Here is an 18,948-nt window from a genome sequence, read left to right on the forward strand (position 1 = left end):
AACCCCCCTCCCCCACCCCCAACCCTCCTTTGCACTAAATGGCTGTCCACAGGCATGGGAAGTTGGGGGTGGGGTGAGGGGGACAAGGGGGTGGGAATATATCGCAGCACGTTGGACAATGAGGAGAAAACCAGGAGAATGAGGGGCAATGTGTTAAAGAGGGGAACACTTTTCAAACATGGGCTCCCGCATCAGCATGTCCAAGAACACAGGGATACAGGAGCTTCCTGGAACACTCCTCATATCAGTCGATCACAGCCACACGCTCTCCGCCAGCAACTGGACCCTCCGGCTAGGAACAGAGATATGTACCCCAGTGTATTATAACATTGATAATATGGACCAACACTAGCTTTAGTGCCCAGCTTCAAAAAATGAATGTTATGGTGCGGTACAGAGGCACATGAGTGGTTCACTGAAAGCGAAAGTGACCCATTGAATTCGGAACAGAAAATTGGCCCCTTTCGGTGAAACTTCAGCTTCCTGTGTATAAAATAAAAAGTGATCGCTCAGAGAATTGAGGACGGATTTTAGTCGCACTCTCAACCTTCTGGGACCAGGACGTGTTCCTTTTGAGTAATCGGCCGCAGAATCACAAGCGGTTCCATTCTCACACTGATTGGAACAGAATTTGTAAATGTTTACTACACTTTTCCACACAGCTCGTGGGTTATTTTACGAAAACAAGAGTGCATCTTTTTTTCTGCCCTAATGTGCCAGTAAATCTCTACAAGTCTTTCAGGAAAACCAATGGGAAAGTGAATGATAAATCCCAATTCAAAACGATAATAAGGTTATTTTCTTCTAAAATGATTCAAATTGAAATCAAAAGTAATGGAATCCATATTCAGATCTATATTCAGAAATAAAATAAAGCTCCTTAATATGATAAGTGTTTAATGAATGCAGGTCGGTTCCAAAATGCTAATACTGGAAAACCTGGGAGTGTTTGAGATAAATCGCCCTATTTAAATCTCCGTTTTTGTTTATTAGGCTGCATCTCAGCCAGAGGGGAAGAAAGTTAAAACGGGAACGGATTAATACCTGCACAGAGGGGTAATCGACGCCGCGAGGTACTTGGCTCCTTCGTTGCTACTTTTACTGGTTTTAGCAATAAGTGAAATTAACGTTTTGTTAATGAGTTAAAAACGACGCATTACTTCCTTTTTTTGCAGTGAATTGGTATCAGTAATTGGTATCTCATTTCAGCCTATGGAGCAGAAAATTACTAACTGGAAGATTATTTGTTTTTTTTTAATAGGTGTCATCAGATTTCACCCCGGATATATATATATATATATATATATAAAGCAGCGATTATTCATTATTTCGAATGAACACTATTAAGCGTACGTACAATTCAATATGGGAATGGATAAATACAGAATAGGGTTATAAAAAAGCATGACTTCGATAACAAGAAGCGTTTTTCCAAAAAAAATCGATAATGTTTGTTTCGATCTGGAAGTTCGTGTGCGCGCCTTTACTCCACATCACTGTGTGGTAGCAATCTTAAATCGATACATGCTTTTGGAGGCGGAAGGAAGACTCCAAGCTGACTTACACTCAGTAAACCTGGTCAACGAGGTGCGATTCCTAAAGTGTGTTTAGACCCCACTACAATATGATTAGTTCGAGTTGATAAAGCATCTGTTTACAAGCTGTAGGTATAATAACTCTTAATACACCGTGATAGATGTGTCATTTCATATAACACCGACCAAATGGACAAGCCCCAGCCAACTCCGTCAAGCAAAACTAACGTGTTGGAGATTTCTGCGTGGTTTAAAGCCACCAGGACGGACTTCACACTGCTTTACATCAACTTCACCCTCGCCCGTTTACCACTCAAAACTAAATGCAATCGGAGAAAGTCAAAACAAATAGTTACACATCGACCTTATTGAATTTACTGCCAAATAGGTTGTTTTTGTTTTGTTCACGAATTTTAATAATTAACCTATTAATGCAACTGACTTTTACCAACAAACGATGCTTGTCACAGAATGCAGGGATATCACATCTCATTTCGTAGTATTAGTAATTAACAATATTGCAACTGCGTCCGAGAATGTTGTCGCTTTTGGTTTAATTGTGGGAATTAAGTAATATTTGCATTAAGTCGTTTTTTTTAATTCGGGAAAATCAGGGATGATATTAAAAATAGCCGTGCACGTGTGACTAGGTCGTGCCTTTATGTAGGAAGGGCTCCCTTTCAAAGACTTCGCATTGCTCTGGGTCTAGGGGTATCTGATCATCAGCTTCTGGATCCGGGTGCCCCAGAACTCCTTACACACTATCACTCACTAGGAACCGCCAGACAAGCCAGGGAAGGAGCTGCCTACTTACTATGCATTGCTGCAAACGGGTCGTGCTTACAGTGGATTTCCATGAAAAGGCGCAGCCGGTCTTCAACTCGGAGAAAACCTCGATTTCCTGGTCTGGATTTAACCCCTTCACCTATACTCCCAAAAACAAAAGAGGGGCGAGCAGCACCCCACGCAAACTCAGAAGAAGATCTCGATGCCAGCCACTAATTGCAGGTCCTACGTCTTTGTGATCCACAAGGTTTCGGACGGATTGCACAAGGAACGTAAAAGTTAAGTTTGACAAATGCAATGCATTGCCCCCAAAAAAAGATCCAATTGCTACCTAGTGACAGCAGTGAATTTTAACTTCGAAATCGTTCGAAACCGGAAAAAAAATCCTTTTATGAATTCCAGCTTCTTTTTTTGGCGTTTTCCTATGCAATTTGTCCGCTGTGTGTGTGTGAAGGCGGGTTCCCGTTTCCCCGGAGTACGCTGGCCCCCTGCTCTGTATTCAGTCGCGCTCAGTCTCCTCCATAGTGTTTAAATGTGGCTGAGCCCGCGGTGATTCGGCGCTGATTCGCCCGAGGCTCAGCCCTGCTGGGACGGCGCTCAGCCCCAGTCTCTGTCAATCACAACATCAACAGCCAATCAAGGAGCGGTCTTCGTTCCTGCTAACCAATCGCGCTCAGCAGCAGAGCTTGTTGACCAATCCCCGCGCGAGCTACTGACTTATTCGCCAATGACATTCCCGTCTAAAAGAACTGGCCAATCGCGCGGACCGCATTTTTAACATCCGCCAATGATGTGCAGGTCTTATAGAGATAAGAGGCGGTCTCTTTGATAATTGGTTATCTCACACAGTATCTTGATGGGCTCACGCTGCTAAACTCTAGAGGCGGGCCTCTCTATTAAAGAGAATTCATTCACATGTTCAAAATGAATTTAATTTTTCATTTGAATAATTTTAAACAATAATTTTCTTGCACAGAAAATCCTGTGGATTTTTGAATATCTAAATAAATCTTTCACTTTCGCACTAACTTTAAGAACCTGTATAAAATTCTAGTGTATGACTTTAGTTCAAATACTAGTTTTAGATGCAGATGTTGACACTAACCAATGCATGATATTAGTAGCTTTGAACATACATTACAGTACAGCAAAATTAAGACATTGCTGGAAATTTTACTTACAAAACAGTTCTTGGGACGGACTAAATACAAAGCTGTTAATAACGAAGTGTCGATTTGTATGTCAGTTTATATTGACTATACAGAAAGGATCTTGAGGGGTTTTTTAACCTTATTTTAGGAGTGGTCAGCTGCAGAGTTAAATAATCCTGAAGCCAGGGACCTATCATCTTTTATGCAGTTAACTGGTGTCAAATGTTCACAACTTGCTGATCGTTAAATTTGATTTTATATTTGTATTTAACTTAGCTGTCGAGGAAAGTGGATTAAATAATATGCTAAATGTCTGATAATAATTGAGCTTAAATACTTTTCGTACGAAGGGAAAACGTTAGCATTTCAACCCAGTCGATTTTGAAATGATGAAAGACAAAATCAGCCCACCGCGATGTCACCCTTCAACTAATGGATCTCTCATTGTTAATTTAAAATAATCTTAGTGATCACTTACACAAGTTGAAATGTAACCATGTTCAAACCTACTTTAAAGGGCAAGTCGTTTTGTCTCAGTTACATTGCTAAATCTCCATCTGCTATTGGAGACCATCCGGGTGCTGGAAACTACTTTTTCTTCATGACTTCAAAGTGCTCGCACACATATATACAAGGGTATTTGCGCGCTCGCACACACACACACGTTTAGGTTTTTGGGTCCATACTGTATTTGCACAGGAACTACCTATCAACCTTCAAGGACAATCCCGTTTTAAACAATAAAACAGTAAACCTCCACGACTATTTAAAACTGGGTATGTATTATTTTCAACAATTCAAATAGACAACCGCAATAACACAACGATACATAGGTAGCATGCTATTTAATTGCGTAGCTCGCCTCCCACAATTGTGGAAACAAAGCGTTCCGCTGTTTTATTCGGAATATCATTAAAGAGTTGGAAATAAGTTTTAAAAGTGAAATTCACCAAACATCACAACTAAAACACATTCGAAAATCCAAGTCAGAATTTAATTTGGATTTCAAATGCCACTAATTACAATTGTATCTTTTTTGACATACAATATATTTAATGTCTATTGAAATATCCACAGATGCAGCTTAATAGAGTTCTGCTATTGTTTGAATTGAATAATAATGTTACAGTATTAGTGTAACAGAAATAAAATGTCGCTATCAATTTTCATGGACAATCGTGGTTTAATCAGAAGCTCAATAAAATTTCACCCTTTAGTCCTTGTTATTTATGGTAACCTGTTTAATAACTGACTGTTTAAATCATTTTTTCCACCATTCTAAAACACTTGGGGTAATATCTTAATAAAGGAGAATCCAAGTCTGAATTTTATTATTTCAACGGAAGGCTCTGGTTAGAGGTAATAGTAAAGGGATAGAGGCTTGGTCAGAAGGCTGAATTTCATAGCGATTTGGAAATGTCTAACTGGAATTATTAGGGATGTGAATTTTCGAAGCTGCGTGTTGCTGGACTGGGAACTGGCTGTACTTTTCAAATGTGAACAAAATGCCTTTGGTGAGACATTACCAACAACTCCCCAGTTACTGCAACCCTACTGGTGCAATTCAACGTCTTTCCCTTAATCTAATCCAGCGTTTCCGAGCCTAGGTTTTAAAAAATTTCAATGCCCTGGTACCTCCTTCCCCCATCTCAGAGCTGTCTCTGAACCCGGCTGTTTATAGTTATCACCTGCGGCTGCGCCTAAATGATTTCCAAGATTCGAATGTGTTTTCACATCAGCAAGCTCATAGTTTCCTGTCTCGGAGTTATCTGACATAGATGGTGCGTTAACTCTTGGGGTGAAATTTTGCGACAGTCGCTGATTATTTGAACTTCTCTAAAGTTATACTTTTAGGATTGCAGAATCCTTCTCCACCTGCGGGTGCAGGTTTACCAATTTAAATAATTATTTCTGGAAATGAAATGCAGTTTTCCAATTCTTCCAGCTAGCCCACAATGGAACTAAATGAGGTTTAAACTGAGGTCTTGCCCGCGAAGCCAGTTCTCAAATGCATCTAATTGGCTCTATGAAAGGGTGCCTTTTCATTTTTTTTTTGACATTTACACCCCGGAGGTGCTTGCTATCATATTGCAAGCTCTTCATGTAAGGACACTGCAGAGACCTGCTCACAGCGACCCACACCTCTCCGCAATTGGGGGTGTCCTCATACTGCAAGCCCAGTCGGTGAGATATCCCAATCCAAATATAGCGGGTAATATTCTCTATAAAATCCTGCATGGTAGCAAAAAAAAGACAAATAATCATCTGCCTTTCCTGTCTTGATTTCCTTGCCGATGGCCCCCAACAGAGAAAAAGGCAGCTCCTCACTTTCTGACTATGCTCGTGCTCTTTGATCAACCAGTGCAGAGTGGGAAGAGGGTCAGGATAGAGGATAATTTCCTGGGGCTACCCTTGGGTCAGGCCAAAGCCACCATCCATAGGTCCAAAATACGTCGGATCCACGGGGAGGGTCGCCCTGCCTCTTGCCGCTGTATTGTAATGACCCTGAAGAGTGACCACGCGGTGTCAGTAGGTAACTCAAGTGCTCCACGACCTGTGGGCAACTGTGTAATTGATGGGCAGACCAAATTATGATTCAGTTTTACTTCTGAGTTGTATATTTCAATTGTTGAGGCCATGACATCATTAGCGATCTCTTCATTGCAATGATGCAGCTTTAGAAAACTCTAGAAATTCCTTGCCATTCTACTGGTCCAACTTCTGACTCCTGAGCAGATTGCCAGATGCAAGGACGTCAAAAATAAACTGTAAAACTCGAGCAGAGAACTTTCACAAAACTTAATTTCTCGAAACCGTGCTTGGAATATTGATTCTGAAGGCGGCCACTTCAGGCAGCAATTAAGAGTCGACCATTTTGTAGTGGGACTGCAGTCTTATTATACGCTCAACAACATTAGCAAACCAGTTGTGATTTTATGACAATCCAAAAATAATGTTTTATGATATTCTTGATCCTCTCACATGCTGAAGATACTTAAGTATTAAAACATTTCTAAAAGTGCCCTTTAACTAATTGAACTAATCCCTATGTTTATTATGTATTTAAACAATTTGCTTGAAGTTTGGTTGTGTTTCCCCTCACCTACACCAACAAACGTAATGAACACACCTTCCAAACAAGGACCATTAATTGGGAACACGCTAACCCATAATTCCCAATGTATAAACATCTCAAACAATAAGCCACGGATGTTGGATCATTGTGGGGAGTCGTGTTTAAGGGCAATGGATCATTCCGCCTCTTTACTGCCCGTCACAGCCTCAACAGAAGAGAAAGTTACTCTCCAACTCGAGCCTACTTTTCTTTACCACCTGCCCCAATACAACATCTGATTTACTGTAAAGAGAACTTTCACAAAACTTAATTTCTCGAAACCGTGCTTGGAATATTGATTCTGAAGGCGCGTCAGAGGGGGGGTTAGAGAAAAGGGAGGTAGCGTTAAATCCAGGTGTACACAGAAATCTGCGGGACGACATTCAACACGAGCCACCATACCGGTTTTGCAAAAAGATGGTGGTGGCGAATACTCACCGCGAAGGATAGATAAGCAAGAAGGGAGTAGGCAGAAAGCACGGACAGGACTCTCAGTGTGACATTCCGGTCTATAAACATATGTACTTGGGATTAGATCTGTTCTTGAAAGGTCACTGCATGAATCACGTGTTAAGATATCTGCTTTTGGGAAGTTAGGTTTTTATTCATTCTCATGTGGGTGTTGCTGACAAGGCCGGAATTAATTGCTCATCCGTTACAACAGTGGCTTGCTTGGCCACTTCAGGCAGCAATTAAGAGCCAACCATTTTGATGTGGGACTGCAGTCTTATTATACGGGTTAGGCTCAACAACATTAGCAAACCAGTTGTGATTTTATGACAATCCAAGAGCTTTTTGATCAACTTTTACTGATCTTTATTTTATTTCAAACCGAATTCAAACGCTCAACTGCAATGATTTCTGCATTATTACCCCGGCCCTCTGCCTAATGACTCTATTCGCTTAGCCACCATACTACCGATTATCATCCATAACCCTAGAGCAATTCTTAACGCTCACAATCAAAGACTACAGTTTTACTGCGTCTAAGCAAATTTGTTTCTTTATGGTTTAGCTCCACAAAGGTCGGTATAATTGAAAAGACCCAACCCCAATGAGGCAGCGCCAGACCCATTTGTGGTTCCAAAGGTGTAGCATAAATCCAAACGAGAGTTATTCTGTTCGGCGCAATTAACTGTCTTGGCTTAACAAGTGGATAGAACTGTTTCTGTCATCTTCCACATTAACCTCCTTCCAATAACGGCTCAGTGCACATGCATCGTCAGATTAAGAATGAAATCAGAGAACCCGAGGCCGCAGTTATGCTGTCACTTTGGGGAGTCGTGTCAGCTGCGCATGGTCCAAAGGATAGCAGAGCTCAGGAGTCGGATCGACTATCTGACTCCCAAAAAGTGCTAAAGCAAGACAAAAGCAAAATACTTTAAAACGCTGCAATAACACCAGAAAATGCTGGAAACGCTGAGCCGGCCTGGCAGCATCTGTGGAGAAAGAAACAGAGTTAACGTTCCAGGGCGATGACTTGGGCAAACGGAAAACGCTTTCAGTGTTATATGGAGGGAGGGAGGACAGAGAAGCAAAGGGGTGGTCAAGAGATCCAGTGGAAGGTGGGGTGGGGGGGGGGTTGGAGAGATTAAATGATGTCGCTAGGTCGAAGGGAGTGGTAATGGGACAAGTAAATAAACATAAAATGTACCTAGAAAGCAGAATAATGAACAGCTGAAAGGTAAACCCGATTTCTCTCTCCACAGGTGCTGCCTGACCAGCTGAGCATTTCCTGCATTTTGTGTATTATACAGGATTACGCAGGGTGTATGGCCCAGAAACAGGCCATTCGGCCCAACCAGTCCATGTCGGTGTTTAGGCTCCACTTGAGTCTCCTCCCCTCTTTTCTCATCCCAATCTACCATGGTAACCATCTATTCCATTCTCCCTCATGTGCTTGTCTAGTTTTCCTGAAATGCACCCATGCCTTCGCTTCCACTATTCTCTCCGGCAGTGTGTCCCACATTCTCATCACTCTTGAGTAAAGAGGTTTCTTCAGGATTCCCATTGGAATTCTTGGTGACTGCCTTATATCGATATCCTCTAGTTATGCTGTACCAGACAAGTGGATCCACTCCACTAAGCCTTTCATAATTTTAAGTGCTTCTGTTAGGTCACCCCTCAGCCTTCTTTTCTCAAGAGAGGAAACCCAGTCTCTTTTTTGATATGTAAGCCCACGCATTTCTAAAGAGTTGTGAGATCCTCCCAAGTAGTCAGGCACAGCTGAAGTATAACTCCAGCTCAATGGCAAGCCGCATTTTCAAAATTCGTGCGGCCAAGTGAAGTCATTGTTAACTTTGCAAACGTATCATTGGCTTTTAAAGCTGTCATTCCCCCGTACCCACACATGCATTAAGTGAAGGTCCGTGTATGTGTCCAAACACCCATACACGCCTTTTGTTCCTAAACTCGCCACGAGCTGCAATATAACCGGGGTCGGAAATCTGGAAGTTGTACTGTAAACATGCCGGTGTGAGGAGGTGCCTATAGTATAACTGCAACCTCAAATTATAATCCAGGCCGTATAGACAGAATTTCTGTGTGCGGCGCTTTAGAAATATAAAGCGCTTTAAATGCACTATGTTCATATAAGGAAACTGCAGCCACTCTCCCCATAGAATTGGACCTGTTTCGGTGCAAGTGCCCCCTTGGGGGTCACTATCCCGCAGGATGCGAGGGGCGGTTCTTGCGCCACTTCCGCTTCCAGTCTGGATCCATGGATCGAACTCGAATTTTCCTTTAAAATCTCGGGCAATCGCCCACAATGGAGGGAGGGAGCAGAGTGAGATCGTTGTGAAGGTTACAACGTTTGTGTAGAGCTGTACATTGGAACCTTCGACAGAGGGCACTAACTCTCGCAAACTATTGCTTGTCACTTACTCGTCTTCCAGCAATACTTCCTTCTCTCCTTATTTCCCCGGACACCTCTCCCTATACTTCGAAGTCCATTTTTCACGATTTTCTTAAATTTCCATTCGCCTATTGCCTGTATGATTTCACATTCCCTCAATATATTTACTCCCTCCTCTCTAATATTTGCTTTTATTAAATGTGTTTTTAAACTGTTTTTGAGGTATTGTTCAGCCGCGTTAGTATCTTGGGGTGGATTCTTAATCCTTAATGGAGCAAACTAATCCCTTCTTACACCTCTACTTAACGGTCCAAAGATTAGTGATGGTAACACTCGGACTAAACTGTTATGAGTACTGTCAACTAATTAGAGTCACAATAATTTTGAAATAGTTTACGTCTACGAAAAGTTTTACATCCAAGGATTGGGACGAGTAATAGCCAAATGTAAATACTGTGCAGATGTAATATGTTAAATTTTAGTAATTAGCGTTGCTAAATTCATTATTCACAGAGAGACCACAAGAGTAAACTACTAGGTTTAAATGTGATGCCTATAGGCATTTGCACATGAGCACGTTCTGACACGGCACTAGAACTTAAATGAAAGCACAGAGTGTTTCAGTAGTATAATTCCCAGGTGGGTAGTGAGTCTAACTGGCCAATATAACCAATACTGTCCAATGGGCATGTGTGCTTCCTTTCTGAAACTCTCTTTAACTGGAACATAAAGTATAAAATTAATGGAGATGCTTTATTTTCACTATAAGAATCCCAATGTCAAAGTAGGGATCAGGTGCTGCCGGCAAAATATACCCCAAAATAAACGCGCCCTAGTAACTAAGTATTACTGGCAATTCCAGAACTCTGGTCGAGGCTTGGAGTGATGCCCGAGAACGTTTGTTTCACTTGTCATTTGATTTCCGACACGATTTTTTACCGAACAAATTTATACTGTTGCGATGCAACGGAATCATCATCAAATAGTAACTCTTCCGGCTTTATCAATGTAAATGACAAAAGTCTTTTTGCAAGTGACTGGCTGTTCTGATCTGACAATGCGATTTGGTCCTAGTAGTCCTGTAACTCACCCAAATCTACACGGGATACACGATGTGAGGGATGGGTTGTATCAATCACCAATGTGTTTCTTTGCATGCCGCTATAATCACTGCACTGTATGGGTCTGATGTTAGACCTCTGATCTACTGGTGGTGTCAGTCACCTACTATTTACAATATTTCAAATTGGGATTCAGTGGAACAGACACAGAGGATGAATTATGGAAAGAATTGTGACGGAAGATAATACATCTATCGATTATCCTTGTATAATACACAGCGTACTTCTAAAGGTCTAGCTTACTCTTGTGTTTTCCTGTAGCCTGACAGGTGACTGACACTTGTGACCTGGCAAATCTAATCTTTCTACATCATGAAACATATAAGGCCATTGATTTAAGGGAGGCATTTCAGAAATTATCTGTGAATGTGAAGCTGGGTAAAAATATGATCGTTGTCAAGTCAGGAAGAGCAGAGAGGCTGGGCCGTACTGAAAAATCCAACTTTCAAGACACTTGTGCCTTCCACATGTCTGACTTTATTCTCTCGCGATCCTTCATCACAGTCCGCAATATCCGAATCTTCATATGATTAAAATAACAATATGGAATGCTAGAGAACAATTTAAGATTTGCTCCATAATTTCCACTTGAAGGACGCTGCTCTGCTCCCTGCATTCCTCCCCTCCGTTCCTCCCTCCGTCCTGCTCTGATGGTTTGAGACTTGCAGGTGCAGAAAGTGAAATCGCACTCTTCGATGGGGTGCGGGGAAGTTCACTACGTTCCTATCTTAAGCAACTGCTGCTAGTTTCTTTTCTACTGTTTGGGCGGCCTCTTTTGTGCTAAGCTTCGGTGAATGGCTTTTCTCCTTACAGCCTCTGGAGGACTTTCCTGCTGCAAGTTTCCTGAACCGGAAACGGGCCAGTCGGCAGCCCAGTGAGTCGGGTCTGACAGAGATGTGAGCTGTGTTTTTTTGCCCCAAATCTTCTAATAGGAATTGATCTCCAATGTGGGGCTCTCAATCACGCAGCAACACTTGCCCGTGTATTTAAAATGTATCAGTGGAAAACTAAACTGGGTCCATTCAAAAGGCACTGTTAATTGGACACTTTCAAAAGTTGCTCCTTAGGCGCGAACGTACCGTTTGGAAATGTTGGTCTTTATTTTATAAAAGTTTTAAGTAAAGACCAGGATGCACCAACGGAATGCGGTGACTGTAAATTGCAGCTGTGCTAAATTGCTTTCAAGTGTTATTATTTTGACTGAGGAAGCGGCTGTGCTGTTTAAACTGTGTGTATATATATAAATAGTGCGTGGCACGGTGTCGGGACGGTTTATTTATCATGAACATACACGCAGACAATGTAAAGTTCATCACCAGAAGAATAACTAATTAACAAAGTGGCAGCACTTTAAAACAGGCCCGAACATACCGAAGAAGCGTGGCTCGCACGTGCTGATACAAAGGATTTCGACACTGTCATCTGTCAGCTCGGAAGCTGAAAGTAAACAATGATATAGATTATTTCACGGGTCACAGACAGGAAAAGCAGTTAATGTCCCAGAATGGCACAAATTCATTCTGGTGTCAAGCTTGGCAACTGGAGCCCTTTATGATCAATAACTGGACAGGATCCTTTCGGAAGCTGAACTGGGGAAGGGTGGAGGGGTCAGTTAATCTGTCAGGGACTGAAGGGCACAGGAACCCACTCTTTGTGTCTAGTGATTCCACATGAATTATGTGACGGATTTCAAATTAATACGATGAAGAATACTTGAGGCCAAATGCGGCCTGTTCTCCTTTTAACTAAACCTATTCGAAGTCCTATTCGTTTACTTGCTGCTTTCATTTTTAACACGTTGCCATTGAAAGGAAGAGCAAAGCGCCCTGGTTAAAGGGCGCCCGGTGAATGGAACCGGGCTGCAGACGGCCCTGTGTTATTCTAAATAGGAAAAGAAGTAACGGGCGAAGCCGCAATCTATAAAATGCCGAGCTGTGCCGTTATTGGGCTTTGTACTTTGGGAAGCTCACGATTGAGTTTGATTGAATGACTCATTTCTTGCGATATAAATCATTATGCATAACGGGATTTAATTTTTAAGAGAGCCGCGGGGTGTGGGGAGGCACTGAGGGCAGAGTTGGGGACATTAAACATAGTCCGCCGACCTAAACCATCACAACAGAAGCCCTGGGCTGTTCACTTGGTATTGGCGAACAGACTGCTGAACAGACCTGTTGAATTAATTTCCAAATATGAAAATAACAATGTCTTGAAATTCCCAGAAAAATAAATCACATGGGCATTTCGCAGGGTGAAGCATCCCCGGTGTTCACCGTTCACTCTGTAAAATCTGTCGTGTCCTCCCCACCACACCGCCCCCGCCCCCCCCCCCCCCCCCCCCCCCCACCCCTCACTGCCCTCAAAAGCAAGGTCTCAGTGCTTGGTTCCACCATGTTGGGTGAGTGACGGCAATTGTGTCCTACAGTTTAGAAAAATGAGCCGAAGCTCATCAATGGAGATGATGTTGTTTATAATCAGCTGATACACAGGTATTGTGATAAGAAGTGCAGGAAGATATAAAACACCATTGAACCACACTTCACACTGCACAGAAGGAAGATAGAACTGAAGTTTATTTCTTATTTGAAGACTTATTTCCCGGTTCCTAGACTGCATCCTGACACCTGATTAAACATCACTTTGAAATTGCTCTTTTCAAACTAATAGTTCGTCACCTTTGCCTCTTGAATTGCTTTTTAATCTGGAATATGGACCAGCGAAATCGTGTGTATTTATCGGAGGGGGCCTGGATTGCCTCGGTCTTGAATTGACAAACTGATTAGAAAGCCTTTAAGGAGCGTATCTTGTCTCCAAAGGTTCAGTTCGTGTGGCGAAAGTTACCGACAAACGCAGAGACATTTCTGTTGCAGTTTCCAACGCACGATTAACACCACCCCCAACCCCAGCCCTCGCATCTAAATTCAACATGTATTCACAAATAAATGTGTATAAATTGTTTTAATGTGCCGATGAAGTGCATTGTTCAATTATTTTTGTCAGAATTAGTCAAACAGCAGGTGTTCGAGAATAGGGACAAGTGAAAACCCAAAAGAGATTTTAACTTAATTCCGTTTGACCATGGCGGCACCTGTCCCGTACAAAAAGGGCACAAAACGGTCAAAAGGTTCCGAGGAGCCGGGCCCGCAGATCCTCAAAGCCGGAGTCGGTAGGGTCATTTTACTGCTTCTCGTTTTTTATTTTGCTCTTTTCGAAGTTTCATTTACAAGTTTTGAATCAATGTTTGTCAACAAAGTGGACAGCGTGGGTTAATGTCTGTTTATTATAGAGGCCCCAGACTCTGATTTCACGTCTGGTGTTTCTGTTTCAGCAGTAGCTGGAGACTGTTATTTTAAAACAGTTCGGGGTGGGGGAGGGGGGCAGATTTTCACCAGCAACACATACACAAACATTTTCTATTACGCTCCAAACCCGAAACCAGAATATGAAGTGCCCAGTATCGCCCACACTGCAGCGCGACTATCAAACCATTTAGATACTTTAAAAATAAACAAACGACATGCACAAAGCAAAGAAAACAAATAGAGGACACCGAATTTAGCCACTGTAGACATTTGAGCTATTTTTAGCTTTGCAAAACTGCAAAAGAGAACTCTGTAAACAACCCCAGCCAACTCTCTCTCGCTCTCTCACACACACAAGCACGAGCGATGTCCAACCTCACCCTCTCTCGTACATGAAAGCAGAGGTTTGTGGCGAACTGCAGCTTTTTTTTTGTCGTTTCCCCTCCTCCCGCCCAGGACTTTCAGCTGCAGACCTGATTTCAGCAGTTTCGCGTTGTGCAGACTGATGACAATTGTCACATTGTAAATAGTAAATGAAAAAAAAAACGACTTTGGGGTTTAAACATGAACTAAAAGTATGTTTTTAATTATTGAAACTGTTGAACCTCAGAAACGACCACTGATTATCTTATAGATCGGTGATCGCTGGAGGGGGTTTTACTGCAGCCCGAATTTACCTCAACGCATGAAAAAGTTATCACGCTCAGTTCTGATGGGGAAACTACTCTCAAATCAGCACCAAGATGTCTTCCGCCAACCTGCTCATTTTAGACAGACAGCTCAAGCACCGATATTCACGCACGGAGATACATCTCCCCTTTGTTTATGCTCAGCATTCATTTTAAGTTTTCAAAGTGCACGGAATTTGCTTTACATATTCCCCAAGACTTGAACGACAGTGAACCCCAGTTAGCTATTTAAAATCTTTTGTTTTTTTTAAACAAGTGTCTGAATTCCTCCTACATATTTTTACACAAGTGAATTCTGTTTAATTGTACAAATAAACACAAGGCTGTCACCAATGCAGTCGCTTCATGCTTTCTAATTATTGACATTTTTTCCCCCCGCAGAAACGTTTTAAAACTTACCTGATCGGACACTCCTGAGCGCGCTGCCGTTTTTTTCCATGCTAGTTCTGGGATTTCGAGCCCTTTGTGAAAAGATTGGAAGAAAAGTTTCCCCCTTTTCGGTGTGTGTGCGTGTTTTGTCGGCTCCGAATAATTTGACTCTTCCGCTACCCCGTCGCGTCTTTGGTGCTGCCCATTGATCCGAAACTAAACGTTTTAGGTGGAGAAAAGGCTCTGAACAAACCGTGAAATGATTAAGGAACTAAAAGAGCTCGCTACATGTGAGATCATGTCCTGTTCGCCTTTAGAAAAAAATCACAAAGTCCCTCGACACAGCGAAAAGAAAGTGAAACTCTTACATCTGGTGGACAAATCACCCGCACCTATGGCTCTTGGTAACTTTGGCGTTGTCTCTTTCGTCTCCTATTCTCCTGATTTCAGCTTGCGAATCTGCCCGATTACAATGCTTGGCATCTGCAAATATTTTTGCACGGTGTGAGGATGGGGATTGTGAAACACTGCATCACACGCCGACCAAAGCATTACTCTCTAACATTCTGAATAATTAAAGCCTTTTCTCGTCGCTTCACTCTCTGTCTACCCCTCCCTCCTCAGTTTGCCTCGAGAAATGTACCAAATAGTTTTACCTACAGCCCAGGAGCAGGAATGAAAAAAAAAATAATCATAGCCCTCCCCCCGAGAAGAGTAAGTTCTGTGTACACATTTGCCTGCTTTCGGTTTATTCCTCAAACATAGCGAGAAGGTTGTTTACAAATTGTATCGAATTGATTCTCCTTTCATTGGAGGGGAGCTATATTATAAACTGAATGCCCCTCCCCCTCCCCTTTCTCACACAAGTAGTGTAATGTGCACACATGCTACTTAATGTAAAAATAAAAGCTTTTCTGGATATAATCACATTCTAGGAGGAAACTTCTAACTGATTACTGTACTTACAAATAGAAAGAGAAATAATTCGCCGTGTTTCTCCAGCCTTTTCTGAAATTGTGCCAATATTGAGGTACAGGGGATGTGAGAGGGCTGCAGTGGTTGCTTGGACAGGTAATCACACTGTTACCATATTTGTACAGCTCCCCTCACACTTCACCGATAACTGATGACCACTGTCCGACCCCAGCCCCTGTATCAGTTATATAACAAATCTGGATTTCTTTGGGGGGGAATGTTTACATGGCAGTGATTTGAATAAAAGAAAGACTCAAATTACTGGAACTTGGATCAGATTGGCACTGCTTACAACTTTCCTGTGCTTGCTATATTTCACATATTTAAGCCACAGCACCACGCAAAAGCAAACTCGCTATATATGGTCAATATCTAGATCAAACCTCTTAGCTGGATATAGTCTCATGGGAAAGTTGAAAGCATATTTTATATCTAAATCTACCAATCTTCTTCAATTCATATTACTCTGACACTTTACGTATCCACATTTACTTTATGTTGAAAAGGGCCGGACAGCCCGCCAGGAATGTTTATGTACAAAAATGGCTTTTTAAAAAATGTGCACGAGCCTAAAGGACTGTAGTTCAGAATATGGACTATGTTTAATGCAAAGATTTGCCGGCAGGCTCTTTCCCCGATTCAACGAGTCTCTGAAGTGCAGTCGGTTTACAGGTGAAATCCAATAAACCCTCGTTCTGAAGTAGCCAAGCTCAAGAGCAAGCTATAGGAAGGGCCGTACCTCCTATATTCCCGCTGTTATAAATATTGTTATTCTAGTTTAAAATGCTCCAGGTGATGCGTCCTCGTTGTTAATTTAAATGTTCGCGTTCATCGATAAACAAACAGGTGGGGTTAGACAGGGTCGCCGCTTAAATCTGGGTCAGCCAACACAATTTGTTTTATTTTAAATAAAATTATTATACTCTTCATCGAATAATCGAAAACAATTATTAGGCAATTGCCACAGCATCACGGTGTTTGCAAGTTTCAGAATCAATTAGATATTAACTGTAAAACGTAAGCAACACACCAAATCCAACTCCCAGACTCTGGCCGCTGCTTGTTTTATAACAATCTGATCAGGAAATGCTGTCAAATGGGAAGTGCGGCTAAATTTTATTAAGCTTACACTGTTAAAAGTTGAAAATAATCCTTCCTAAAAGAGTTAAAAGGAGATACGTGGCCTTTATCTTGGGGCCATTCACGTATAACAATGCTATTAATAGCATAAAATCAACATAACTGCTGAAGACCACCGATAGTTTACTTCCTGACAAGTGAAGGAGCAATTTAATGAAGGGTAAAAATACAAGTTGAATTGTAACCTTCCTAGCCAACTCCCAACATGAGAAAGAAATGACTAGGCCTGCTGTCATTTTATTTGTGAATCAATTGTAAATTTTCTCCACTCTTTAACATTCTCACAAAGTACAAATCCTGGTCCCAAACGGCTTCTAGATTTTTGGTTCTGCCTAAGATCACAAAATGTGGAAATTGCCTCGACTTATGAGCACATAAAACATATTCTGTACACACAAATCATACGAATATAGTTAAAATTAGGGTTTTACGAAGTTACTCAACCCCAAGATCCTAGCAGTCCATTTGAATTTTGAAACCAATGTGCAAGTACAATGTCACCCGCTATAAGCTGTTTCAAACAAGTATTCAAAATATTTAAATGGTTTATAAAAATCTGGAATATGATTAATAGTGAGATGTGCATCATTAGCACACGCCACATTATTACTCGAAACGCCAACTCTTTTCTTCTCCGCCGATGCTGCCAGACCTGCTGAGTTTTTCCAGGTAATTCTGCTTTTGTTTTGGATTTCCAGCATCCGCAGTTTTTTGCTTTTATTTAACTTTAAAATGTACTCTGTTTAGTCTCCTCACTGAAATCGGCCCACAGTAATTACATGAACCCACTCCCCTCGCTGCTTCTTTTTATTCCTTTACAAGCAATTGTATGAAGCGGGACAAAACGGTTAACATACTTTACTGTGCCCAGAACTAACCTTTACAATCAACATTTACCAGTAGTTCAATGACCCTGAAATAAAACACACGACGTCTCTGTCTCACACATCAATTGTTCTGCTATCTATCTATATATATATAAAGAACTTTTTGTTTTTAGTTAACCAGCGTTCCTCCAGTGCACCTCGCTGTTTACAGTTTTTATAGCCTTAAATGTTCAAAACTTTAAATGGACATCGTTAAAAACAATGATCCAACTCACAATTTGGCCAGATTAGGGTTTTCACAAGTGGTCATCCGACAAATTATAATTCTCAACAAATTGTTTAAATTTGAGAAGAATTTGGCACCAGTCAGGCCGTCGGTTTTAATCAGCTGTCCAGGATATTCTCTCAGCCGTGTGGGTTTGACCATCAGTTCCTCTATAATAGCTCAGCTAATAGCGCAGGGATGTAGAAATGCACTTATCTCGTATTCCTTTTCAAAATGTGGGATTACTCACATTTTGCCCGTTGTGTCGATGATAAAACTAAATCAGCCCAAGTGTCACCAAATTTCACGTTTACCTGATGGAGTTCGTTAATCCAAATGCTGATGACTCAATGGTCTCGTTGGGAGGTTTGGTAAAGGTAACCGGGGCTGAAAAATGTAAGTTTGGAGCCGTGGAGGCAATTGAAGGGAAAATGTAGCCGACTTGTGTGGGTGTGCGAAGTCCTAAATTCAAGGCTTGACAACCGATGTTGTTCACTTGGAATTGCCCCGAATGCGCACCTATCACACAAACCTATCACTGTTTTCACAAGATCGCACCGACCTCTATGCCGCTCGCTTTAGTGAAACTTTTAGGAGAAAACCCCGTTTCTGGGGAAAAAATCTGGACCACTGATTTAGGCGCTAATGTGACTTTTGATCTGTTGCAGTGTTTCCATTGGGATTTCTCTTGACGGGGGACCAGGAACAGAACCAGAGGTGATGATTGTAACTGAGAGATATAGATTTACATCGCCCTGAAAAAGAAGAATAATGAACCAGAGTCACCTGGAGAGCATTGTTGGAATAACCTCTTACACC

General features: G+C 41.8%; 1 protein-coding gene across 2 annotated transcripts in view; it reads right to left on the reverse strand.

Moving 5' to 3' along the window:
• pax5 (paired box 5) overlaps positions 1 to 2,392 on the reverse strand; it is a 257,499-nt gene extending 255,107 nt beyond the window's left edge. The window contains exons 1-2 of one of the 2 annotated variants that reach the window (XM_041186243.1): positions 2,350 to 2,392; positions 1,984 to 1,995 (exon numbers count right to left, since the gene is read on the reverse strand). In XM_041186243.1, coding sequence (XP_041042177.1) covers positions 1,984 to 1,995; positions 2,350 to 2,392 — 55 coding nt within the window. The remainder of the gene's footprint in view (positions 1 to 1,983; positions 1,996 to 2,349) is intronic. The other variant, XM_041186242.1, reaches the window with a different exon arrangement.
• Positions 2,393 to 18,948: the final 16,556 nt, after the last annotated feature.

This window comes from Carcharodon carcharias, chromosome 4 (assembly GCF_017639515.1).
Source record: "Carcharodon carcharias isolate sCarCar2 chromosome 4, sCarCar2.pri, whole genome shotgun sequence".
NCBI lineage: Eukaryota > Metazoa > Chordata > Chondrichthyes > Lamniformes > Lamnidae > Carcharodon > Carcharodon carcharias.